Source organism: Oenanthe melanoleuca, chromosome 2 (assembly GCF_029582105.1).
Source record: "Oenanthe melanoleuca isolate GR-GAL-2019-014 chromosome 2, OMel1.0, whole genome shotgun sequence".
Classification (NCBI taxonomy): Eukaryota; Metazoa; Chordata; class Aves; order Passeriformes; family Muscicapidae; genus Oenanthe; species Oenanthe melanoleuca.
In genome coordinates, this window is record NC_079335.1 from 49,061,801 (window position 1) to 49,089,720 (window position 27,920).

The following is a 27,920-nucleotide window of genomic DNA, read 5'->3' on the forward strand; positions in this document are numbered from 1 at the left end:
AAAGGCAATGCAGGCAGTTGACAAAAAAAGAGGAGAGAATGCCACCTCCAAATTTACGTGCCTCTGCTGACAGAGCTGTGCCTGGACTGCACTGCCAGCCCAGCAGCATTGGCTGGGAGAGGGCAGCTCAAAATCCAAGCAGACACAGCTATGCCAACAAACCCATGGAGCCCAACACTGACCTCAAACTATTTTAGAAGTTGTAAGCAAGCCAAGAGAAAAAAAAGGAAAGAACTGAGGGTTGCTGCCTAACCCAGTGAAAACATCGCAAGGGATGATGGAGGAAGTTGTGCAGTATAATCTAATTTTTTGTTAAATTTGATATTTGTACTGGCATTCAAATGGTATATTGAAAAGCACACTGGAAAACATCCTTTACATTTTTATCAATGGAGAAACTGAAGCATGGCCTAAAAAATGTTCTCCAGCTGAGGAAAAAAAAAAAAAAATAGGCCCAGAAGTGCATTACAAGTGTATTCCTGTAACTTCATTTACTGTGCCTTCCAGCATTATTTGAGCAAACAGCTCTAGGGCCTTGTTCTGTGTGTCACACGCTTTCCACCCTGTAAGTAGGAAGCATAAATATGCCCCAGCTCCTTTATAATGTCAAACAAATGTTTAGTTAATTCTTCATGCCCCAAACTTGAAAATGAGCAACAATAGGTTGGTGGTTTTACGCTTAGTACAGGAAGAGGTGGATAAAAAAGATCTTAGTACTGGTTTGAGGAGAGGAACCAGCTCAGAAACTTCAAGCCAAAATGACCACATTTCTGCTATAAGCAAGCAGTGCTGCATTTTGCCAAATTTCTTGTTCTTCTACTTCCTAACAAACTAAATAGTTGTACCAGATAGAGAAAAACAAGGATGTTAGCTCCAGAGGAGACCAGCTTTGAAAAACACTATGTCTGTTCCAGTGAACCATTTACATGTATTCAAATTGTGGCACTTCAGTGCTCTCTGAATTTTAAGAGTCACTTAAGGCCAACACAGGAGTTGTTTTATGTGGCCAATTTTGTAGCTACACAGATGTCTTTTTTGAGAAATAGTAGCTAGCAGCTGCAAGGTATGGTGTTTTAACAGGGAATTACAGGAAACAGTTGTGCAGGACTGTGCTGTAATAAAAACCAAATGCCCAGAAAACCCCCAGTGCTCAGTATTTCTTGTTTGGCAAGACATGAGCGTATCTATGGCAATCTGGAACAATTTTCATAGCAATGTAACCTCTTCTTCCTCCTCCTGGTATGAAGATGCCCAAGTCATACTTAGTCATTTTCTACAAAATCCCTGCTGCACTGGGATATGGGAAAACCGTGCTGGTGGTGCAAGAGGACATGAGAAATACAACATGTAACTGACAGCCCCTCCTGGCCAGGTCTTCTCTTCACCATCACAAGGTAAGAATTGGTGATGGTTGAGGGAAAGCTTTGCCAAGACCACTTCTCCTACAGAAAAACCATTAGTGTCCAAACACTAATGAACAGAGGAATCCAAAGGCTGTAGCCTCACCACTGCCCCTGAATGCCTGTTCCCAGGTCAGAGATGACCTGTGGGAGAAGGATTTAGAGGACTCTGGTCATCTGGGGAGTTGGGGCTACCTAGCAGTGGAGTCATCCTGGCTGTTCTCCTACTGCAAGAGAAATCCTCATGCCCCTGCATATAGGCAGCACTCATGTGCACCCATGTACTGTGAGCAGGCACACTGTTTCTAAAGCATCAATGCACAGGAACACAATGAAGTAAAGCTATTGCACAAATTCATGTGAAATTAAGAAGTTAAATTATAGATATAAAATCAAAGCCATTGAACAGACCTCTTTTGCCCTTGTTAATTGTTTTTATCTTAATGCATACCCAAATAACCATGCCATGAAAGGAAAGGATATCATTGCTTTGACAGGGAGAGAGTGGGAGTAGGAGAGAAATATCAACACACAAATTCATACAACACCTCAATCCATCTTAAACTTTTGCTTTCCATTATTTTGGAGTGACAAGTCTAAGATGATGAAGGATTGACAATCTGCTGGTTACTGTGGATCACAAGTTAATGCCAAAAATTCCAATAAATTCTCAGTAGTCAAAAAAATGTGGATCAAAAAATAAATAAAAATCCAAGACTTTGTGCTATAAAATACAGACTTTGTAAACAAAAAAAATCCGGCAAGAGTATCCACTAGAAATATTCTTAGATATTTTTCAGGAATGAATGGGATGAAATAAAATGTGCATATGTGAAAAAAGACACTTTACTTAAGCTCTGGGAAATCAAGTAAACAGAAGGAATAAAACAGACAGATTAAATAGTATAAATGAACACAAAGGTCTGGGAGCAAAAATGTTATGTTTTTTCACAGCCTCATCCCTGTAGGTCTGTAAAGACCAGGGTTCTCTCTTGAAGCTGGAAAGGGAATAAACAGCCTCCTGGTGAAGTTCCCAGTGAAAGGAGCCAGCAGCAGCAAACTTGGCAAGCCAGTGCCTACCAGTAATTCTCACACACGAGGAGAAGCAGCCTCTCTTCTCACCAGCTTCTACTCAGTTAAGAAACTGAGTCGCTCTCTCCTTGGGATGCTGAAGGTCATAAAAGGCTCTCTTGTCCCTTCATTGGCTTCTGCACCATGCCCAAATCTTTCCACATCATCTTCTTCAACCCATATCCCTCTATATATCCCATATCCCCCCACCGCCTTACAAGATCACCAGATTGTGTGAACACAGAATGAAGAGCTTAAAAATTCAAGTACTTCCACCTTTGCTCTGCCTGGATAACAAGATTATTTTCAAGTCAACCTGCCCTGTCCCTGAAACAAATTATTTGCAGTTTTCCTGCAGGCCATTTTGGCACCCACCCTGATAAAGCAGCCGGAGCCTCCTCTGATGCACCTCACCCTGAATGACCCACTTTCACTTGTTGGGTAACCTCCAACCTACAGGACCAGCCATCTTTCCTAGCTCCATGCCAGCTAGAGCCTTCCATGCTGAGGACCTGTCAGTACTCAGGCATCTTCCAGACAGAAACCAACCCTCTGTCTGACAGATTTCTCACTGGAGGGGCAATGCCATTCTGGGACTGGTAGCTCAACACGGCTGAGGAGCCTTGTTCTCAGAGGGTTTCAAGGCATTAGCCAGGCAATGCCACAGCTGGCCTGACTGCACTTGCTCACTGCCCTGGCCACTGCCATGCTCATGTCAGGGGTCTCTTCAGTCCCTCTGAACCAGCACAGCTGTGACACTGGGATCCCTGTGCACCTCTCCAGTGCAGGGGTTCGGTGTCTGATTACAGGGTAGAATGTTGGTCTACTCTCAAGGCTCTATTTTTGCTCACTAGATTACCTTCCTCTCACTGAGAGGGAAACAGGATGAGGAGCTGACAAACAGCAAGCAGCCCTCTCTGCTTCCTAGAAATGAAAACTATTGCAGCCTCCAAAGTGACGCACTTTGGGGCGGTTCTACTTTGGCACTCAACCCTGCACTCTCATGTGGATGCAGAACGCTGAGCAAGGGCTGCTAGCAGCATGGAATCAATTACAAGAGATCACATTCAGACCAAATTTTGCAGTGCTAGGGAAAACACAAAGTGAGAACAGAGTTCCACAGCCAAACATCTATAACAGGATTCATTTTTGCCACCAATGACCATCAACTCCACTGCACAGTAACTGCAAGGTCAGGATGGGCTGAAACTCCACTTCCCTTTCTGATCAGTCAAGGAGCACAGCAAGATGGAATTATACCACAGCTGTGGACTTGGGTTTTAAAAGGGAAGAGTTTGCATGTAACTTTCTGCACAAATACATATGCAAACAACCTTGCTGCTTTCCTGGGAAAAGCTGCCAAGCTGCCAGGGAGCAATGTCACACTAGTGCTAGCCTGGCATCCAGCTCCATACAATTACTGTAATAACTCCAGTTAGCCAGGATCGCTGGAATAAGGACAAACAGATCAGTATCATGAAATCCCAGTACGAATAATTGGACTCAAACTGATGTTGAGGTTATCTGGTTCACATTCCTAATTAGCATCTGCACTTTCCAATGGATCTCAACAATGCACTGTGTAAATGTGTGGGCTGGCTCTAGCCTTGCATGCTGTAATGTATTTTGGCATGTGGCTGTACTAACCTCTTCCTGTTCCCTTCTTCCTTCTATTTCCAGTGCTTCAATTTTTTTTTTTTTTTTTTAAGAAAAAGATTCCAATTGTATGCAGACCATTGATTTTATTTCATTTCACTGTTTCCATTTAAATTACTTTTTGCAATTTAATTTGGTTGGTACTTTCATTTTCTACACCACATGGGATGTCTGGTAGTTTCCTATGTGCAAACACAAGTAAAACAACTGCAAAAGCTAAAATGTATACAGTAACAAATAAGTAGCATACACAAGGGGAAGCTTCTCCATCCCCACATTGCAGCTTCTGCAATTATTCTTGCAACACAAACAAGTGAAAATGATTAACTGGTTGTCAGGAATACTTTGTACTCACCACAGAGAGCTCTCTCTTAACAAAATTCCCCAGCTGAGTCTCTGAATTCCAGCCTCCTGACAACACAATTTCTCATTCTTTCCTTTACCCAATTTACACAAAATATATGCCAAATACCAGAAAAAAAAAAAAAAACCCAAACTATATTTCTGCAAATATTTATTACTTGCAAGCTAAAGTGACCAAGCCTGCAAGATCACTTTTGTATTGAGAACCCCATTTCTGGGGAAGGGATATGAACATCACACATATGTCACAAGTTAATATGCATAGGCAAGTATGCATATAATTTGACACATACAATATGTGTAGACAGATATGAATTTGTAACTGGATGTTCATTGTAGGTAAAAATATAGAGAAGCTTGTGGCCACATCTTGCTGCTTCTCCATCTACAGAAAGTCAATCAGAGATTCTAAACTCACACAGTCATTCTGTTAAGGAGCACATTTCTATCTGTGAATAAATAATAATCAACATACCATAACATTTCCATGTTTTTCCTGAAAAGAGATTGAGCTGTTCAAGAACCAAAGAGCTGAACTGAGAAATTCTAGAAGCTGATTGTTGCACTTTAGGCCAAAAAATTTCCAAACATTGAGAATATGTTTTTTGAGCATGTCTTGATTGAAGCCAACAGAAAGAAATAGCTTTTTTTTTTTTTTTTTTTTTTTTCTCAAGGAAGATAAATGCAAAATTTAATTACAAAGAAGTTTAATTTCATTTCACTTCTACACATATGTAATGTGCATTTTCCAAGGATTTATTCTTTCCCTGTTTATACTTCTACACAGTTTCTCTCCAGGGAAAAGAAGATGAAGCAGACAGGAGAGAAAACATCCCCTGAATTTCCTCAAATCTATAGTTTCTCAGCTGAAGTTCCCAGCAGGAAGTTAAGTGAGGAGAATCCAGAAAGTAAAAGAGCACAGAGAATCTTTTTTGGAGCCTAAACTGGCTGAAAATCAGCAAGTTTTCCTCTGGTTTACTGAAGTAAATATCACATGTGTAAAGTGTAGGATAAAAACATCTGTGAGCATAACCTGACTTAACCACTGGAGTTTAGGTCTCTAAATCCCCTTCCGTGCTTGTTGAAAATGGCACTGGCAGTTCCAGAAACATCAACAGTTAATTCATCTGAAAGTCCAGTGTGTTACAAGTCATGTTCTAGGCTCTCCATAAAACATTTTCAAGTCATTTCTGCCAGGGAAAAAACCTTTGCTGAAGTTAGCAATGCAACACTGTACACCAAAGGTGTGATATACAGTGACAAAGCAAACAACAAATGCCCTATTCCCCTCTCCCACACAGACCAACAATAAAAAAAAAATCTTAAAAATAATAAAAAAACCCTTATATTGTCTTTTTATTCCAAATACTTTGCTTCTTGCAGAAAAGATCTGCATATGCAAAGTATAAATGGATGGCTTGGGTTGGAAGTATCCTTAAATATCATCTAGTTCCACTCCCCTGCCATGGACAGGGACACCTTCCACTAAACCAGGCTGCTCAAAGTCCCATCCAACCTGGCCTTGAACACTTCCAGGGATGGGGCATCCACAACTACTGTGGGCACCCTCACAGCAAAGAATTTTTTTCTAACATTCAATCTAAATATTCCCTCTTTTAGTTTAAAAGAGTTCCCCTTTATCCCATCACTATCTGTCTTAGTAAAATGTCTCTTTCCCTCTTTTCTGTAAGCCCCCTTTAACTACTGGAAGGCCACAATAAGGTTTCCCTGGATCCTTTTCCAGGCTGAACCACCCCAGCCCTCTCAGTCCTGTCCTTACAGGAGAGATGCTCTAGCCCTCTGAGGATCTTTGCAGCCCTCCCCTGGATGAGGCAGAGACACAATTGTTCAAAATATAACATGTAATCAGTCATTAATAATAAATGTTCATAAATGTATCCCTAGGATGGACAGAACACTCTTATGCAGTTTGCATGCAGCTGGCCAGCAAGTATAGGAGATACTGAACAAGACATTTGTGCCAGCCTTTCAGGATGCAAAGTGAAAAAGGACACACTCCAAGAGAAGAAATGTTCATAGCAAAATACATTCATTTTCTGGTTCTCAGTAGTTTTCCATACTTCAGTGCTAAACTGGATTTGCAAATGTCTCAAGTCAAAATTCCAGATAATATCCAGTGAATAAAACATTTAGCCAAAAGTGGGGAGAACTAAGAATTAGGCTATTTCAGAAAGATTTTGCTGAATAAAAGCTATATTAAAAAGACTTTTTTTTTCCATTTTGAAGCTAGTTCATGTACAGAAATGCTTTTCTGGAAAGCTGCATATCAGTATAAGCTCTCCAACCATTCTATTTCTTTATTAACTTCTTTATGTATGAGCCTTCATAAAACATCCCAGTAGGTGACTGATATAGACTAATAGTTTGAAATAAAACCTGCAATAACATTTTGCATATCTGTCTCTGCCTTTTAATTTAGAACACTATCTTATACTGCTCTGCACATATAAATGAATGCCACATAAGGGAAACAGAGTAGATGAGAAAGTATTTTAACATACAGTGATGACTGATCACTTTCTTTTTCCCTCCATTATGGTAGTACTATAATTCTGCATCTTATTGATATTTATTGTAATACACCATATTGAAATGTATTACCATTCCTGAAAATAGCCTTTTCTGTCAACTGCTAAACAAGCATTTAGATAAACAGATAAATACATAGCACTGCCTATGCTATAGTCACATACCTCCAGCAAATGTCAATGACATTGTATAATATGACACAGTTTTTATCAGGGGCAACCTTCTCTAATGCCATTTGAGCTCACAATCCTAAACAGCCAGCACTAATCTAAAAAAACCCAGAGGACTGCTAAATCCCAGTAAGAAGATTGATGACCTAGTCCTGATTCTGGCACCAAACCAAATTAGGGTTTTTGCCTTCTACATCAGCAGCACAGATCACACCAGCACTGGCACCACCCAAGCTCTAAGTGTAATAATGGGTGCTCTGCACAGTTTGCATCCTTGGGAGAAATGAACTCCGTTCATGACACTGCAACCGTGCTGGGGGCACTCAGTAAAAAATAAACACTGTATTTTTAATGGTTTTATATGTGGAAGAGTGAGAGCCATGTCTGCACTCACACAATGGCTACAGAAATACTTGTCAAATATGATTATCAAATGCATCTCAAGTGCATCAACAGCATAATGTATAAACTGAGGTCTGCTACCAGCTTATATGCACTACCCTCCAATAAATTAATATAAAAACATTGGACACAATTTCTCAATTAGAAGTTCTGTTCTCAGCACATTTATTAGCTTCATGCATTTGTTAAATCATGACATAAAATAATAAACAGTATTCCATCTATGAAGGCTTTTCAGCAGAGAAAGTAACCTCCTCACTCAGCTTTCTTGAGAGCACAGATTGTAGGGTCTTGGATTTTAGCTAGACATGCAGCTGATCCATTGGCTTAATGCCTCCTGATTGCCCTCCCATCTCCTCAAGACACTCTGAAGCAACTCAGGCAGGTCTCTTGGGACTCACTACAGCAGCTGAAGCTTTCCAGTGGCAGCTATAAATATTTTCCTTATTCTACCTAGACTTGGACAAACTCAGCAAACACTCATCTCTCCTCATCTCACATGCTAACTAACTCTGCACAAGTTGAGTACCAACACAGTAAGGGGAACCAATCACTACCTGAAATATAAATAGTCCTTGGCATATATCAACAAAAAAACAACCATAAACAGTTTGTTTATTTCCAGCTGAAAATAGCTCTACTGTCAACATAGTCCGATTTACAGAATAATCTTGCCATATGAATTTAAAAGCCACAGAGCTCTCTTTGACCTACATTGCCAGCCTAGGGAAAAAAAGAAAAAAAAAAAAAAAAAAAGAATACACTGCAGAGAAAGATGCTCTTGAGGCAGAAGAGGGAGCAGGATGATCAGGCTTTGAGATCTGGGGTACCTTAGATGGTATTGCACCATCAATGCTGGAGTTTTTGTGAAAACTAACATATCCTGTTCTCAAGCTACATCCAAGCTTTATTGACTTCAGATCAAAACCATTTCTGCCAGAGTGAGATAAACCATAAGAGACAGACCTTGCTGCCTATCAACACTTTTCTTTGCAAGCAGATATTTCACCACTCAATCCTGTCTATGATATTCTGTTCACTGTATCAACAGACAAGGATAAGAAAGCATAAAAGCAGCCCCAGTGCTGCATGAGGCTCAGCTGGAAAAAAAAAATTACCTGTATGAGGCATTAAGATTTTCCTTGATATGCTAATATATTTAGAGGATGGGTCTGGAAATGGCAACAGAGTGTAAACGTGGGGACAGCACCTAAAAATTGAAGCAACTAGAAACAGAGTTGATGATTAATTTAGACAGCTTGGTTGGGACTGGAACAAGCAGCAGGCACGTCAGTGACACAGAAACAGAGACAAAATGCATGGAGGCTTGGCAGGAGCATGACTGAGCAGTGACATGAAAATCAGCAACTTCTGTGTTGGTTGGCCATGAGGTAGAGGAGGGAATGTACACATTGTACAGAAACAGCAGAAGGGTGTGAGTGGCCATTTGGAAAAGGTAAAAGACATAGCCACTCTTTTCATCCACTCTTTTTGATTTTTAGTTCCAGCACTCATTAAAATTACGTGCAGAGGTTGGGTGCTGGCTGCACAAGGCACTCTGGTAAGAACCTGGAGGCTCTCTGGGGCAAAGACCACCCCAGGCAATAATCCTGAAGAAGACAAACATGAAGGGACTGATGCAGTCTTACCCTGGTGAAGCCATCAGCAAGGATGGTGACAAGGACAGGACTCCTTGAGCCAGCAGACCTCTATCTGTCTGGGGTGAAAGGCAGGTGGAAGATCACTCTCTCCTGGGCTCTTGCAAACAGATTAACCAGCAATGAACCCATGCAATACCTCAGTTTGAGTGTGTTTTTGAAAATCTTTGCCAAATGGAGAGCCACCTCCTGTTGCCTGGCTTGTGTCCAACTCGTTCCCCAAGGGGAGTGAAAACAGAGGTAAAATCTCACTAGGAAGTTTTCAGCTAACCATTTATTCCCAAAATACTTTCAGCTGCTTGAAACTGCATATATTTGTCAATGTAGGTGAACCCCTCACAATAATTTTCAATATTATGAAAAATGTCTGGCACCTCCAAGGTATCAAAATGAGTAGTTCTACCTGATAAACTCAACATTTCACAGCACAAATAATTTTCAGAAACTATTAACAAATGGCAATAGTTAAGAGGACTAGATGTAGAAAATGTAGATGTGGAGAAAATGTCTAAAAAAATTTTTTTAAGCTTCTGGCATTTGACTGTGGTTATGTCCTCTGCTCTGCCAAAATGTCTCGCCTGCTGTTCACTTGGTACATCTAAAGGAGAGACTTAGTTTTAATTCTTGGTTCCTGATTCAGTCTCTAAAATACTTGTGGAGAAAATGTCTGTCTAATCATTCAGGTGTGTCCCTACCAAGGTTGTGAGAGACCTTCTCCCTGAATACCATGCAGCCCAGACATCCCCAGTCACAGGAAGCTGTGGGGGACCTGAGCCCCTCCTGGCAAGGCAGAAATCCTCCAGCCCCACTCCCTCAGCCTTGTGCCATTTCCAAAAGGCTTAGCACAACCTGACTTGTTTTGATTTAGATTTCTTTAGTGTCAGTGAAATAAGAATAGAAACAAAAATCATAATCACTAGAAGGGAGCCCAAACATTTTAATTTTTGTTTTAATTACCAAACTGAAGGAAAAAATGCTTTCTCACAGTTCATCATTATGAACTGGATAACATTGGTACTGATTTCCAGATCATTGTGCTTCTTAAACTGAAGCATCTGAACTCATAAAAAGCGGTATTTGGAAAAAGCAAGTCAGAAGAACTGTATATTCACTTTATTCAGCTGAAACATATTCAGGCAATACTCAGACTCCTACTGACATGTGTCAGGTAACATAGATCTTAAGTGAATCCCCTGGCTAATCCAAGTCAGCCCTAATTAGAGGGTCTGGGCACAGAAAACATGCTATGCAAAAGCAATGATGCCTCTCAACCCAGTCACTTTTACTGAAACATATCCTGGGGAAGGAGCAAAACCCAAAACAAAGGTCTTCATATTAAGTTAAGTGAAATGTAAGCAATGAGTAGGTCAAAAGGAAAAGACTTATTAAAAAAAAGTCCCTCTTGCATTCAGTAATCAGTTTCACATGTAAAGCCATTTGCAAGAGACTGTGTGGAATCCATTATATAATTAAAATGTGCAGGGGGTAGCTGAAACTGTATCCTTCAGAATGCAGAGTGCATCTTATTACAAGGTTTCCTTCCTGACCTCAAAACCTACCTCAAAAAGGGGGAGAAATTTGATGTTATTAAACTGCCCGTGCAAGAGTGGTTTGCAGATCCACACATGGAAACTCCCAGGGAAGGGTTAGCTTGGACACTGTGTGGGGAGGAGGACCACAGGGCCATGCATTCCCCCTCCATCATACAGAAAACAGGAGGATTTTTCCTCCAGAGGGAGTCTTGCAGGTCAGGAAAAGCAGCACAGGTGGCCACTGGTCTCTTTCATTGCTGGCAGAGGTGGCAGTGCAGAAATAATTCCACTTGTTCTCAACTCTTCAAGCCTGTCCTAAAACAATCTTCAATGATTTATTTTTTTAAGGAAGCATCCTGTATTCTCACTTTTTAAGAGGAAAATGAGAAATTCATGGAAAATGCCATACTTCAACTATTAGAGAATCCATTTATATCGTGTCCATTTTGTCTTCAAAAAGGATTATCAGCTCATACTTGTGTAGGGCAGAAAGGAAGGGACCAGTTCACTCCAGCCTGCTTTGATCCATGTTATGAATCCTGCTTTCAAATGTCTGAAAATTCCTGCTATTTCAACTCAAGCATGCTACTCTGATGTCACCTGAGGATGTGGGGAAACCCATTAAGGTAGTGGGGTCTCCACTAGGGAGAAAGTCACCAGAGGTTATTGCAAAGGTGTAACAGTGGCTACAGCATGGGACACTGAACCACTGCCCAGGTTGCTGTGGCAGCATGACTGAGAAAGCTGGAGTTTAAAAACACAGGGTATTTTTACCAGTCCCTTCCTAGCTCAGCTGACCCCCACTCACACAGGAGGGGGGTTTACAGCAATACTTTGTGAGATGTTGTTTCTCCACGTGCTCTGCAGCTTATCTGGATCCTACGTCAACTTGCTGTTTGATGTAGGGCTGCAGAGATGCCACAGACAGGCTGCCATGGAAACATTTGTTTTCATTCACTGGTGGCCTGCATGATAAGAAAGTCTGAGTGGTACAGGAATGATGAAAGAGTATAAATTACCAATGGCCTCAGACAGCTGAGCCTTTCAAAATTAAATCTAATTATTTTACCATTTATTTAGACAGATTATGTTACAGCTTTCTGCCCTCACATTGTGAGTGACAGCGTGTATATATTTAGAGCAGAAACAAAGACAAATTCCAACTTGTTTTAGGAAGGCACTTTAAATTAGGCTATGTGTAACGGAGAGAATGACAGCTTGTTCCACTTGCATCTTTTAATTAAAATGCAGTGGTCTAGACAACAGAAAATTGAGATGGGGAAGATATGGACAAGAAGCAAAATAAATCCTAGAAAAAAGCATAACTGTACAACAGCATTTGAAAGCTCCTACTTAAAACTGAAGAAACCCAGAAATAATTTATTTTTGCTTGCTCTCTTGAATCTCAGGAAAAACTTGAACTAGTGTGTTCATCGCCTTTTTTAAGGTTATCTGAAATGGATTTGCCCTCTTGGATCTTGCTTTCTCCTTAGCTCTTCAAACCAACAAATGCAAAGCATAGGTCTAGTTTGCTTAATAAAGAAAAAGTGCAAGTTTTGGCTGCAGCTCTGGCCTTGGGCAATTTGACAATCAACATTTCTGAGCCTGATGCTGGCTGGAAGAGCACAATGAACAACCCAAGGAGAACCACTGCCAGCAGGGGTGGACATCTAGGTGGAAACCACCACCCTGTGTCCCTCTGAATGGCCTGCATTGACCCCTGTGATCCAGCACCCCTCAGGAATTTCCAGGTTCTTCATGACATGGGAGAAACACACAGACATGGGAGAAAAAAAGCTGCCCTGAGGCTGTTTCTCTTGGCAGAGTACCGGGGAGAATGTCAGTGTACAAATGCCCCTTCTCCAAAAGCCAACAGCTTTCCCTGGGGAGGGGAAGCACCATTAGGTGGCCATCCCACCTTGGAAAGGAAACCCTCCCCTCTGAGATAAGGCTGCCACTACCATCTGCAGGCTTCCAGACAAGAGCAACAGCAAGGCTACAGATGGTAACACTGGTGGTTTATGGTTTTGGAGGAGGATGAATGAACAGGTTGGGTTACCTCCTTAACCTGGTTTTGTGTAATGTGTTACTGCATGACAGACTTTCTGGGTCAGGATGGATCGAGCACACAGGCAGTAACACTGCAGGGCTCAAGGGAAAGCTTTTACCTGGTATTTGCTTAAGATCCTTTCACTGAATGGAGACTACATTAGATGACCCCCTGTTAACCTCAGCTTTGAAGTTAGCTCCACTATACTTTCCCTCATACATCACATACAACATGAAAAGCCCCCACTGTCACAAATGCACTGAATGTGAGAGAGATTGAAAGATATAGCAGCAGACAGTGAATATGCTCAGCATTAAATATGGAATAAGAAAGAGGGGCTTCTGAAACAAAGGACAGCAAGGGCATAATGGATTAACCAAACTTGCCTCAGAAGTGTCTCAATCTGTGAGTACGTGTCACGTTGGCTGCCAGGTCATTAAGGGGATGAACACATAATTGATAAGCTGCAGGTTGTGCTCTACTGGAGAGCAATAAGCTCCTTTAAATTACATTAATATTTAACATACAGAAAAAGCATCTGTCATTTGCAAAGTACTTTATAGAGTAACTGATGGATTCTATAATGATCCCCAGCTCCCAGACTAGGGAATGCAATTCTGGAGAGATAAATACCTGGCTGGCATCCAAATCAAGATTCACTGACAGAGCTATTATTCTAGCTCAAAATTAGGTTTCTTAGTTTCTGGTCCTTCTAGATTACATTGCTTTGCAGCATTAAGTAGGTAGAAGCATGATATACATGAAGCAGAAAGAAAGGACAACACAGACAAGACATTTCTGACTCACATCTAAAAACTGTCACATCCCTACTTTGGATCACTGTCCACTCTGAAAGATGCAGTTATGTGGGTTGAACACAAGCAATAGAAGTATTAAATATCTGATTGCCATGTTGTCTGTCCCTCTCTCCTTCCTTCTAAAGAATTAGACTTGGGGAATTCATTGACCTCCATAATTTGTTGGGTGCCTTAGTATACTTTATATTTGATATATATATATGTATATATATATATATATATATATATATATATATATATACACACACACCAAGGGGGTGGGTTCAAACCATGTATTGGCCATTCACTTAAGAGCTGGACTTAATGATCCTTGCTTGGGTATTCCAACACATAATATTCTGTGATCCTCTGAAAACTGCATGGTTTTGTATGCTGCTGACAGAGAAGAATATATACACATATATATCTGTATGTAGGTATGCTTGTGCATGTACACATTTTCCCCTCTTTTAAATTGATACAGTGAGTTCACTTGAAGGTGGTCCTTAAAATATGATAACATTTTTCTGAAATATGATAGATTGTTCCTCATGCTGCAGCATTGAGTTTCTGTGTAACTGATGCAGAACTTTATTACCTAAAATTTCTGTAGAACTTCACCTTCAGCCTCCTACATGATTTCCTGAGATGTCTCCTGATACAGACCCTTAGTTTCCCTGCCCTACTAACTCCCTTTACAAATACCTTTTTACTCTTGTGGAGAAAAGGCACAGTGAAAGTTACATCATTTGTCTTGGCTGGACTCAGCATCCTTTTGCTGTAGGTGAATTTTATGCACATAGGAAATGGACTTCCTTTGGATCTACCAAGAATTCCCATGGGCTAGAGTGGGCTGTGCCAGAGAGGCACCTGCAGTTGTATCTTCAATACATACAGCATACCAATAATACTGCCTAGTATTTTCAGTATTATTATTATCAGCAATTATTATTACTGCCTAATTTTGCCTAGAAGGGATGCAAAATCTGAATCATGCTGTTTAAGGTATGTAAATTTATGCACCACTCCAGCTGTACTTGTTCCCTGGAATATTTGTTCCTCCTAACTTTGTTTCAATGCACCCCATGGTCTGCTCATCATCATAGCCTTACAGCTTTGTCTTTTGAAAATTCTTCCTTTTAGGAGCTCTATTCTCATCAATATTACATTCTGCCTGGGAAGCCTGATCATTTTAGAAGCAGATAAAATGATTACTGATGACAGTCAATACAACTTGAAAATATTTCAGGCAATGTAAGTAGAAAAAATTCATACAAAACTTATATTGGACATTATTCAAGAGCTATTCAGAACTTGCAAAGCAGAGAACTCTGACAAGCAATAAAACATGATGGCTTCCATATGCCAGCATTTTGACACTTTGAGAGAACTCAAGTTTAGTAAAAGAGTGAAACTTCTTATAAAAGTATTATTCACAGCTTTTTTTTTTTTTGCATAAGTTGAAATCTAACATAACAGATCTCCCTTTCTGCTGCATCTTAGATTCTGATAAAGCTCAGCCTGCTAGACAAGATTTCCACAGAAATATTATTTAGTAAGATTTGCTTGATTGTATTCCAAAAAGTGACTCACATTTTACAAGCAAGTGGCAAAAGCTTAAATGAGTTGACTCTTTCCATCAAAGCCAGTATGAGTCATTCCTCTGGCTTCATGGCTCCCACACTATCCCTGACTGACAAATCTGAGACTGCAGGTCAAGAAATGACCATTTAATAGCCACAAAAGATGTGTTCAGATGGCTAGTCCTAGACTGAAGGGACTTGGACAACATGGGACTTGGTCAGTGACATTAAAAGATACTCAACCATTAATGGACAGCTAATTTGCTGTAAGAGTAGTAAAATACCAGTTTCTGTTTGCAGCTCACTCCTAGCATCCCAACACTTGACCCAAACTGTAATGCCAGGGTTAATTAAAAAGCAATAAGGTTTTTCCTCACCTGCCACTCTCCAAAGCACCTCAGATGAGAGCAGCTGGAGGATAAAGGGGCTGGGCACGATGTGATTGTAAAGATGCCATGATTTGGCTCTCAGTCAGGTACTCCTTTTCTCTGCCCTTTCTCCTTCTCCATGCTCCTGTGGATTTCCCTTTCTAGCCTGCAGACTATTTAATCTCTGCCTTTAATACTCTCCTCTTCTTCCCACATGGCTTTTCCTCTCAGTGGAACCCCACAGTTACCCAAAGATGGTTGGCTTAGCCCAGCCCTTCAGGACACATCTTTCCTCTGCTTGGTCAGGTTCAGCCTTGTCTTGAGGGTATGACCTCCTGACCTAAAACAGGACAGGCTGGTCCACTGCCCAAAAATCACCTTGATGACAATGACTGAAGGGAGAAAGGGTCCAACCTGAGATGCTGCATTTTCTCACACTTACTCTCAGATACTAAATGTGCTCACTTTTTGCTTTTCTGAGGCCTTCTGGAGCTGAAGGCGTCCTCTTAGCATGAGTCTGCCCACAGGCACAGACTGGCTTTTAAGTGACAGCAAAGACCATCCCTCCCAAAAGTGGGCTCCTGTTAGAGTCCCAGCAGGGAAGGCAAGCTTCCTTACAGAAAAATCACAGCATCTTTTTGCCAGTAACATTCAGACACAGTTATGATTCACAGACATGATGGAAAAGCACACAAAACTCTCCATTCTCACTGCTGTTTGTGCTTGACATTTTCCCCACTTGCCCAGGGTGTCTCTCATGCCCACAGTAATCCCACAATTGTCAGAATTACTGTATGGACAATGACTCAATGGAAGACTCAAGTCAGTAAAGCAAAAGGAAAAGAAAAGCCCAGTGAGATCAAAATCCTTCTTTGTTTATGGGCTTTGCTGCCTCTACTTTGTTTTCTGTATTATATGTTTTTTTGTTTTCATGTGTTATATGCCAACAGAAAATTAACCAGAGTCTCTGGCTGTTTCAGAGAGTGCTCACAATCCCTCACCTAACTCAAATCTGCACCTTCAACAACCTCCAGAGAAAACAATGAAAGTGTCTCTGTGCTTGGCAATGGCGAAATATCATGCCCTTCATCCTTTTTCTTCAATTAGAAATACAATTTTCACTATTTACCTCCTGTCAGGATGAAGATAAAAAGATGACAAAAAGCCATTTACCTCTACTTCACACGCATATTCCGACCCATCCAGGAGCGTCACTTTGCATTGCATATTTTTCGGTTTCTTGACAATCTTTAGAGGAGACTTGGAAAGTTTGCTAGATGAAGATTTTTGAGAGAGCTTGTCGTCCTCTAGCTGCTGATATTCCAGCTGCTTTGCACTTGCAGCAGCAAACTCCTGTTCTTTATCTGTGGCCTATAAGGAGAAAGAAAGATACTTTATGAAGTAAGATAAACCAATCATGCCCTGCAGTTCACTGTACATGCTGCACCTTAGCATTTAAATGAGCCTTTTTTGGGGCTTGGACAAGAATGCCCCTGATGCAGGACAGAGTCTTTACTGAAGAGATTTCCCATATTTTTCCAGCTCTCCCTTCTCCCTCCAAAATGCACAGAATGCCCATGAAGGAGGTGCATTTATGGAAATATTTTAAGGCTTCTACTTTTTCCACAGGTACAAAATCCCACTTGGGCTTCCTGTAATTGTTTTTTTTTGTTTGTTTGTTTGGTTGGTTGGTTAGTTTTTTGCCTTTTTTTTTTTTTTTTTTTTGTTGATTTGGAAATACTGAGTAATCATTACATTTTGTTGATGAACAGATACCCTTACACTTTTTTGATATTACTTTGAAGCCCCATGCCTGTTAAATTATGCGATGTGGTGTCATATGGAATAGAAAAACACCATCAAGTTTGTACTGATTTTGCTGTCAGTGGGAAAACAGTCCCTGAATGAGGGCATGGATCCCCCCTGAATAGTGTGAATTTGTAAGGGGATGTTGATGTCACTGGGAGAGTGAAAGGCTCCCCAGACACCCAAGCAAAGGGTTAAGAAAACATGACAGAAATGAGGGGCCAAACAACTTTAATGTGCAGCCAGCTGGCTAAATGGACAGGATGAGAGGATGAATTTTGCTCTCTGCTGATGCCCAGGAAGTATCTGAAGCTGAAGAGAAGTAGGTGCTGTATTTGAAAGACAAATATATGGCAGGAAGAGGGCAAGAAGTAAACGACCATGGCTGGTTTTGTCGGGTTTATCTGAGAGTCAGGCCATTTGAAGTTACCACGATGCAGCACAGCCCACAGTCCTCTCCACAGCACTAGATGAAAGCCAGAAGGATCTCTACAGCATTTCACCCTTCCTAGCAACAGCACTGTGCTGCAGTCATTACCCTTCTCATCAGTTATATCCCTGATAGACTCCAAACAAAACCTCAATGGGAATGCAGTAATACCTCAGCTAAAGCTTAAGTTAAATAAAAACATCTTTCTGTTATCTCACGACAAGGCAAAAAAAAAAACCCAACCTGCTCTGGCTCTGAATTATTTCAGTGAAATAAGCAACAAGCATTAGTGGAAATATATTGTAAATTAATCCTGCAAGTCTGTTTCCATTCATTGTAAATAATAAACCTTTATGAGAATGGAGCAAATCCATCCAAAGGCTTTAAGCTGCTTTGAGACCAGAACAATGTTGCATCATATAACCTGAAACAACAGTGTACTTCTAAATTACGGGGTACTGTCCCTGAGTGATTTTGTAAAAACAAGCTTTAAGTTTCTTCTCTGCCTTCTGACAATGAGGGAAAGGACAATTTGGAGCTGGCTGTGATCCCTACAGTGTCAGCTCTCACCAAAGCCCAGCAAATTACAAAGGAGTGTGGCAAGACCTCACAGTCCTCCTTTCCCTTCAAGGAGGACACAGCAATGGCCTCCTGGGCTTTCCTGGATGGGGGGCTGAAAGGACAAAAAGGCAAGAGCTGCTTTCAAAATCTATTGCATCCCCTGGGCCATGAATGCTCTTCCTGAGGAGCAGCCTGGCACCAGCCATCTCCTCCCCCATCTCCAGCCCAAGAGGAATTCCTCCTTCCAGCAGCTGGACACCAGCTCTGTGCCTGGATGTCAAGGTCCCGCACACCTTGAAAGCTGGCGGGAGATGAAGGCACAGTGCATGTAAGTGGGTCAGCTGTTTGCTGGGCAGCTACACTCACAGCAGCTGTGATGAAGAGGGAGAGTCCCCCTGGGCTCACAGCAAGGCCTGAGGCCAGCTAGCCTTCTACCACATCCAGCTGGCAAGTGGTCCAGCCTTGTGCAATGAGAAATAAACAACACTGAAGATGCTCCTTGCTTGGGTCTCTGCGCAGAGCTGCACTGCTGCTGGTGGGCAGAGGGGCTGTGATGATTTCTGCATGTTTTGTTCAAAGAAATCTGCCAGGAAAGGTGCAGGTGCACATATGTGGGTAAAAAAGTAATTCCAGTAAAGGGGAAAAAATGCACTGTCTTACCCAGTGGTTCATTACACTTCTCATGTGAGAGTTTGCACTGTGCTTCAACATAAAAACCAACCAACAAAATATCCAAGCATGGAACTAATCTCTTTCAAGAAAACAGAAAAGCTCCTTGAGGAAAAAATGCACAACAGGGACACCCATCATCCATTTAAGCCTTAGAACCATACTCAGCCTGCAAGTAATTTATGTCAATCCCAATGGACTAGTCAATGGACTAGCCATTATTTTCCTTCAAAAAGACACTCAGTATATTAAGACTACTGCAGATTTTTGCTTATTTATAAATATTAAAAAATATTACTGAGGTTATTTTGTTTGTTAAGGTTCCCATCTACATTGAGATCAGGGGAATGTGTCTTGGTTAAAATAATACAAAAGGTTTTCCTCTCATTTGTCTGGAGAACAAAACATGCCAGGAACTATTAGAGAAGATTCCCCCAAACTATGCTGACATGTTCAGGCATTGGGATACTTTCAGACTGTATTAAGTCTCTTCTTCCTAAAGAAACCTGACATCCTGGAATCTAGGGGGAAAATAAAAAAGGCCAGTGAAAGACCCATGTACACAGTGAAGTATTTTGTACTCTGCAAGTACAGCTTCATTTTCTCCTAAATTCTTCTCCAAGGTATTTTTGCACTGTTTTTTTTTCTGTCATTTCTGTGCTCTGTTTTTGCAGAATTTTTTATGTGCTGTGGTCTACATTCTAATGCAGCAGAAAATTGCTTCAGGGTTTGCATTTTTCAAGCATAATCTCTTTCATGCATGACACAGTATGTTCAAGCCCTACTAGAGCTGGACTCCCTCTCAAAGGATGCCTCTGGAGTCATGGGATTCAGCAGCAGTGATCTTGGATGCTCTGCAGCTTCTCACTGGGGTATGAAGTGATATTGCCACAGTTGCAAAACACATCAATCCCATCTACTTAGGGTAGTTGTTCAGAAACTTTGGTGCCCAACCTTGTGTGACGCTGCCTTCTCTTTTTCAGAGACAGGAAGGCAGGCAGAAAGTGAGGTTGCATTAATACACTTGATAGGAAGGAATCATTTGTCTAATACCTGTTATCTCAATATGAAAATGCTATTCACCTACATTAAAATGTTGGGGGGGGTGGGGTTTATGTGCATAGGATGACAAAGTTAGTCATGAATTGGTAACTTAAATCTTCCTTCCCAAGGTTCTCTCATACAAGCAAGAGCAGAAATTCACTCCCTCACTGCAATTATGGACAGCAAGAAAGAGAATAAGATCCTTCGGTTTTTGGCCTTTAATGACACCACTGCAAGCAGCTTTGTCTCTTAGTGCTGCATTTGAGTGTTCCTTTCCTGAGATACAGACACAAGCCACTATGAAATACACTGGATCTATCAGTACACTTGGATTTGGCAGCCTGCATACAGCACAGACATTTGGATTCAGTCTGGTAATCTCAGCAGGAAGGTGTCACATATCCCTTTCACTAGCCCAGTTCCTCTATCTTGCCTTCTACAGAAACCAGCTCACTGGTGATCCTTGGGAAAGAAAGGGATCATGCAGCACATGAGAGCACCTCACACCTCTAAACACATGTGGACAGGCTTGGTGTCTAAATCAGGGGGGGGTTTGTGTGCACGGTCGTTTTGGGGTTGGGTTTATTTTGTACTCTGGGGTATTTTCTTGTTGCAATTGTTTATTTGTTTTACATTTTTAACACAAAAAGAAACCTGAAGCGGGAAGATTGTTGAAGATGTCTCAAAAAACATCCATATAAATAATAATACTTATGCCTAAGACTGATATAACTACACTTTTAATCAATGACCAATTTATTCAACACCTATCTCTTTTGGACAAGCAGCTTTGCTTCTTTTCCCCAAACTAAATACAGGAAACTTCTGATCTGTTTGAGAGATCAAAACTGGTTCACTAGCAGTGTCTACCCTAACCAAGTAAAAGGACAGGAGCCCACGGCAAGCAGACAGAATTTTTAAAAGGATGGAGAAGAGGAGGAGCTAGACTGGCTTATTCCACTCTCCAAAGGTAAATGTGATTAGATGAAGGTCATAACCTTATGGAGCTAAGGGAAGCGATTTGCAGGTACCTCATTAATTGTGTGTCACTTGTCCATGAAGAAAAATGCCTGTTAATCCTATTGACTGGAAATTATTAACGGAAAGAAGAAAGCAGCTTCCGCAAATTTAATAAGTGCAACAATGAACTAAATGGAAAAGCACGCAATAGCTCTTCTGAAACCTATTACATGAATAGCTCAAGTAATTATAATGCAGTCATTTCAGACCCATGAGAAACTTAAGGGACCACAGATTCTTCATGGCTCACACATCAGACAAGCAAGCATGAAATCAGCGTTCAGCAGGTGTCAAAAGAAATGAACTCTGACAACATTTTCAGCTTCATAAAAACTGACACTGTTTGCTATCTAATGCAAATGCAAGGTCGAAGATGCTTCCTGATTAGTTAATGAGACTGCCCTCCTATTTAAGCACAGAAATACCTGCTGAGAATTTAAAAACATTCTGCATGAGAACTATTTTTCTTTAGATGCGAAAGACCAACCAGCCCAGATCTACAGCATCCCATCAGACTCCCTTCCATGCATATCTGAGTACACATTTGCACTCCTAACGTGCCAGGATGGTTATTTCCCAGGAGCAGTGGGTGGGTACAGGTGCAGTGAGTGTGTGTAGGGGCTGCCTTACCTGCTCCTTTCTCACTGGCGTGCTGTGCGCTGCCACAGCCGAGAACTGCTCGAGCGCGGTTTGCTCTTCACTCGGCTGCTGCTGCTGCGGCTGCTGCTGCTGCTGGTCCTGTGGCTGGGTCTCTGCCACCCCTTCCTGAGCAGGGCTCTCCTCCTGATCCTGCTCTTTGTCCTTGGACTCGGAGTCTGATCCCGATTCTGTAGTCATGGTTGGTTATTCTGCAAGACAGGGTGAGCAGAACAACTGAGTACAATCTCAGAGCTGTGAATTTGTAAGCTAGGCACACAAAACGAAGAAAGATCAGATAGTTTTAATATCCTCAGCCTTTAAAACTTAAGTGCCTATAACACAGGCCCAACCAGGATCCCAAGGAAAGCTTCCCTGGTGCATAAGACCAGGTCTAAATGCATCCATACTCTAGGGAAAAAATATGTTGCCAAAAAATCTTATTCTACATAGTAATACACAGACATTATAGAACTTATGCACAAGTTAAATACAGAATATGTAGTTCATAATGGGAGAGTAGTACATTGGGGTTTAAATCTAACAAAACCCAGTGGAGTTTGGGTTTCTAAACCATGTGGAAACTTGAAACATTAACTCTTTTGTCCTTCACATTGAAATCAACAGGATTTGAGCTCTTCAGCATCTGCACTCCCTTTTGGAAATGTACTCAAGTACTTTTGATGCTTCCAAGCAACATATTAATGGCTGAACTAGATGATCTTTGAGGTCTTTTCCAACCTAAATGATTCTAAGATTCTATACATACTAGAAACATCTGAAATGGGTCCACTAACAATAATGCAAACATACAATTGCCCTTAAACTCAGTTCTGTCCTTTCCACTTGACTTCATCTCCACTTCTGTAATTTCTTTCTAAGTGCCAGAGCATCCAGAAGAAAACATAAAGACTTCCATTAAGTCACTCCAAGTGTTAGATTTAAACTGAAGGGAATACAACTTTAATTAAACATGAAAAACCTATTTGCATTTAACTTTGCCCAGTACAAAATTAAAATGAAAATATTAGCAATATTCGTTCAAAATTTTAACTACTTCAATTAAATAGCTTTGTTGCAAATATGTGGTTGGCACACCATGCTCAATCTAAATACAAGTGAACTCCAAATAAAAAAACAAAACTGTGATTTGTATCAAAACAAGGACTTGTAAAGCAGACTGTGTCAGTTCAGCGAAGGGAGTGTGCTTTTATGTTTGTTACTCATATGTTCTCAGACCTCACAAACTTATTCTTGAGTACTCTGCTACTAAGCAACTTGAAGGCAAACCAGTCTGCTGCAATCTATTCTGTTAGTCATCAGGACATGATTTATTTAACCTGGTAACCATGGCTACTGTGTAATTATAGGTGATTCCACAAAATATACATCTGCTAATTCACCTTCCAGGAAGTCACTATGATCTCCAAGCTTACACTACAATTCTTACTAGTAGAAGCAAGTTTACTATAGAACACTAAAAAAGTATAAAACTCTCTCTTTTTCTTCACTTAAATGTTTGATAAGCTAAATTGCTTGACTGAAAATATTTAAAACGAGGCCAATTACTATTTTCAAACTCACTTGTGTATTCTGCACTTTCAAGGCTGAGCTCTCCAGTGAATACATGTCTCTGCAGAGCAAAGCAAGTCACAGCATCCAGCCTGTGCTTAGCTCCTGCACTGTGTGTGAGAAGGGGGGTGCATGTTCCCACCCCCTGCCAGCCAAAACAGCACGAGACAGAAGCAGAACTAGAAAGCATGCATGGCAGATTTATGCTTCAGGCCACATTTTCAAGGTACTAACATGTGACACACTTGTTTAGAAACACATCGTAATTTTCTACACTCAAACTGGCACAACTGTAAAAAAAACACTTTTCAAAATGTGTTATTTAACAAATTGTCTTTAACATCTACAAAAAGCAATAATTAACTTGAGTCTTAAAATGTGACGATGAGAAAGGCATTCATTTAATCAAACTTCAGCTGTCTGTATCTGAGATGGTCACTTTAAATGAGGAGCAGAAAAACAGACGTTTCAGAGAGGGATTCATCTGACCTATTTTAAATTCTTGCTTTAAGCTGAGATAAATCACATACTAGAGTGACTTCAACTTGCTATGAAGGAAGCCTGAACAAGTTCCTCCAATGCAGATCATGCAAACCCATCCTCCATGTTCAATTCTCCTAAGCCATTATTTTTGTATGCTTTAAACATTAAATTGAACAGCAATTTTAATCCCTCAGTTTTGCTTTACCCATCTGTCAACTCAATGTGAAATAAACTATTCTTCATAATATTCTTCATAACACTCAAAATATTTGCCTTGCTTTAAAAGCACGCAGGTCTCCACAAATGTCTCTAGTTTGCCCCTGCCTGCCCCCACCCTGTTTTTTACAAGTGTTTGAGGACATGAAATGCAAACTAATAAAATAATTATTTAAATAAACTCAATACATGTGTTTAGTTTTCTTTTCCAGAAACTATGAATTAGGAAGTTACCAAAACCTAACTTGCAACTGCAAAAATCAAACTATATGAAAGAGCATCTATGACCAATAAAAAGGGTAATGCATATAGTAAGTTGTAACTTTTTTCCACCTCTTGATATTACTTACAGGAGTGTAAATGAAAAGTGACTATCATACTTGCTGTTCAGAAAGAGGTATTATTCTCTAAAGAATCAGGGTGCCAGCCAATTCTAATGTCTCCCTTCAGCTGCCACCACCATGCCTCTGAAAGCTCATTTTTGCACCGTGTTCTTTCCTCATGAACATTTGTATCCTGTCTGCTTGCAAACATGGGAACAGACATTTAAATTAGCCCCATAAACCACAACTTCATGTAGTATGAGATGTAAACAAGTTTTACTTTTCCTGCCAGTTATAATTTTGAATCTCAGGGAACAACAAATGTGGTTCTTATATTTTTCTGGGACATTCCTGCATGGAGCATAGCCTTGTAATACTGAGTTACTGTCTAGGAGTAACTGGTTTTCTCTCCAGTTCCGTGAGTTCTAACCAGCCTTAGGAGAGCTTTATTAGAAAACTTTGTGTGCTTTATCAAATCTTTCAGTGTAAGAGATTCTCTGGATACAATATTACCATCATTAGTCAGAGAGCAGATGGATTTAATTAACCAAAGGTTGCCCATTTCCAAATGTCTTTATTTCCCCATCCACGCAACATGTTTAGCAACAAACACTGAGAACAAAATACTGTTCTTCTCACACTGTTCTCTTACAGGTGTCAATAGAAGCAAAGCAAACACATTGCAAATCCCATTTCTTACAAACTCCTCAGATGAGAGCATTGTTAAATTTATCTCCTTCCATCTAGCACGGGTTGAAAATACCTAAATTACACGGCAGAAAACAACATTCCTCTCTCGGTGCAAACCAATAAGTTGCTTTGCCTTCCTCAGCAAACAGCTGCTTATCCACACGAACTCTGACAGCATTTCATTTGTTATAAGCAGAGCAACAATCCTCCTAGGAAGAGGTAATTTCTCTTATTGAAAGAAATAACAGTAATCTTTAGAAATTTACCAGCATAAATATTACTCTACCTTTGTTTGTATGCAGCAAACTTGACAGAATAGCTGGTAGTGCCTAAACATTTATCAAGCACGCAGCTGGCTGAGAATTTCTTATTTTTATTTGATTAGTTTGTTTACTATAACTGGCTATGTACCAAAACCATGACTTCTAATCTGAATTTCAGCACAGGAAGAAAGAAAGCAAGCACTCAGGTTCCTTAAACTTTTTCTGTTGCCAGCACAGCCTCTGTATCAAATTCCCTCTTCCAGCAAACAGAAAATCAAGCAATAAAGAGAAACTGAGAGCAGTACCTTATACAAATGAGGTAATACTATGCAAGCCAGATGTGCTCTTGGATAGCTGTGCTTTGGCTTACAACCCAGTATTCAAAGATTCCAAAAGATTAGCTGAGTCCAAGCTTAACACAGATGCTGCTATTACTGGATAGTCTGAGGCAAAAGTACATTTGGCTTCAGAATGAAAATCAGAATGAAAATTCTTTTGATTAAAGGGAGGGGCAGGGGGGGAGAGGGGAAGCCCAAAACTAGCTTATTCTAATCTACTACTAAAAATTTATGTTAAAAATACATGTAATTTCAGCAGTGTAAAATAAAAATATCAGTAAAATATTAAAATGTCAGTGTTTTAGTGCTGCTGACAACAGGTAAGGGAATATAGATATTAATATACTATCAAAGCATTAAAATATAACTTCAAAAAATCAACGTGGCATTCTATAATAATTTTATACATAACATGGACCAAATCACAGAAAATAAATCTTTTCCTACTCTCACATACATGAAGACATTACATAAGCATTACAAAACCTGCCAACCACTTATGCAAAACCCCTACATCCTAAAACCTGACACAACACCTAGACCTTCAGCTACTCACCCACTGCAGCTTGGGAGATTCTCATTTCCATTACCAATGACTCACTATAAACTTAGAGAACCTCATTTACATTCTCCATAAAGGAAGCAGAACCATGTTGTCCTCTGTGTCACCTGCAGCAAGTGACAGCCCCAGACTACTGTATGAATTCATAAATTCAAAAACTTGACACTCTACCTCTCATTTTCAGAGCACAGACCTTCTAAGCTGCATCCACAGAGCAACAAAATTCACAGCTAATTGACAGCAAAGCCCACAGTTTAATTAATGCTGCAGTCACTAATAAACCTTTATTTATATATAAATACACACTAGTGAAAATGTCTGCTATATTAAGCAAACAGAAGTCACACTAGACAAGAAATTGCAAATTAATTCCGAATAAATTGTGATGTAATGAGAAAACAGAATTGAACCAAGTATAATTAAATGAACTATACATAGCCACTAACTATTTCCTGTAATGCACGGATTAATGATTTACATTTAAATGCTTCTTTGATCTAATTAATTCTCTTTGTAGAAAGTTCTCCTTTAATTACAGTAATTCTTGAAGATTGTTATAAATCTTTGCAAAGGTCCAAATTTGGAAATTATGTAACAAAATAATGATTCCATACTTCAAAAATAATGTTCTGCATAATGAGAGGCATATTTATCCAATAACGATGAGATGCTGATGAGAAGAGCATATGGAGAACAATATTGCTGCAATGAGCAGTGACAGAAATGCCAATATATGTTTCAAGAAAAGAATCCACGCCAGAACGCCGACTTCTAGGCTTGAAATACAAACTGTTTTCATCAAACTGCCTGAACCTGAGCTCAGTTCATTCTACTTGGGTTCCTTTTTAGGAAAATGATCATTTTTTTGTTGATCCTCTTTAATGTGGATGTTTCACCCTCACGAGCAGGAGGCACCCAAACCACAAATGCCTGGCACAGAGTTCCCAGGAGTTAAAACCAGCCCTTTCTTGACCCTCCTTTGGGCACTGGTGGGTACCCCATCTGTCTGACATGGCTGTGAGGCTCCAACCCTTATGTTTCCATGCACAAACACACTGGCTGTGCTGAGAGTTCACTACTGCATTTTAAATGTACACATATAAGCACAAACCCACTAGAGTCAGCATATTAAAAAAAAACAAACAAAAAACCCCATAAAAATAAAGTCTAAAAAGTAATAATAAAAGAGACAGGATAAAACCAATGGAGAAAAGGTGCTAAGCATCCAGATGAGCTGCCATGGTGCCAGTAGAGAGTGCTCCAAGGTAAATGACTTGACAAATCTGGTGGCAGAGGACGTGGGCCCAAGCACAGAGGCAGGAGGGAGACTCCAGGGAGGGCAGGGAAGCATTAATCAGCAATAATAAAGAAAAGCTGGTTGGAGGTGTTGCAAGATACAGCATGATCTAAAGTACTAGTTCGGCCTTCTAGGAAGGTGGATGATACTGATTTCTTTAAAGTTTCTTGATGAAGATTAAAGGAAGGAGTAATGTAATCTGGAGGAGATGGAGAAGGCACCTTAAAACCACCAGACACACCTTTCAAATGGGCTAAAAAGGGAACTGCAAACCTGAGTTACCTGTCAGGACCCAAAACTCTCATCCCAGGTACACATGCACCCCTTGGCAGCACCACCATGAAATGAAACTGCAGCTGAGTGTTTCTGGAGAAGATTCAGTTAGCAAGCCTGGGGACAGAAACTGCCAG

The 27,920-nt window shown here is 40.4% G+C and overlaps 1 protein-coding gene across 10 annotated transcripts in view; it reads right to left on the reverse strand.

The window, feature by feature from the left end:
- EPB41L3 (erythrocyte membrane protein band 4.1 like 3) overlaps positions 1–27,920 on the reverse strand; it is a 131,596-nt gene that overhangs the window by 41,165 nt on the left and 62,511 nt on the right. For all 10 annotated transcript variants that reach the window (XM_056483562.1, XM_056483552.1, XM_056483560.1 and 7 more), the window contains 2 exons: positions 21,761–21,978; positions 16,774–16,971 (listed from right to left, as the gene is read on the reverse strand). In XM_056483562.1, the coding sequence (XP_056339537.1) occupies positions 16,774–16,971; positions 21,761–21,967 (405 nt within the window). In that variant the 5' untranslated portion in view covers positions 21,968–21,978. Of the gene's footprint in view, positions 1–16,773; positions 16,972–21,760; positions 21,979–27,920 lie in introns of those variants that run through there.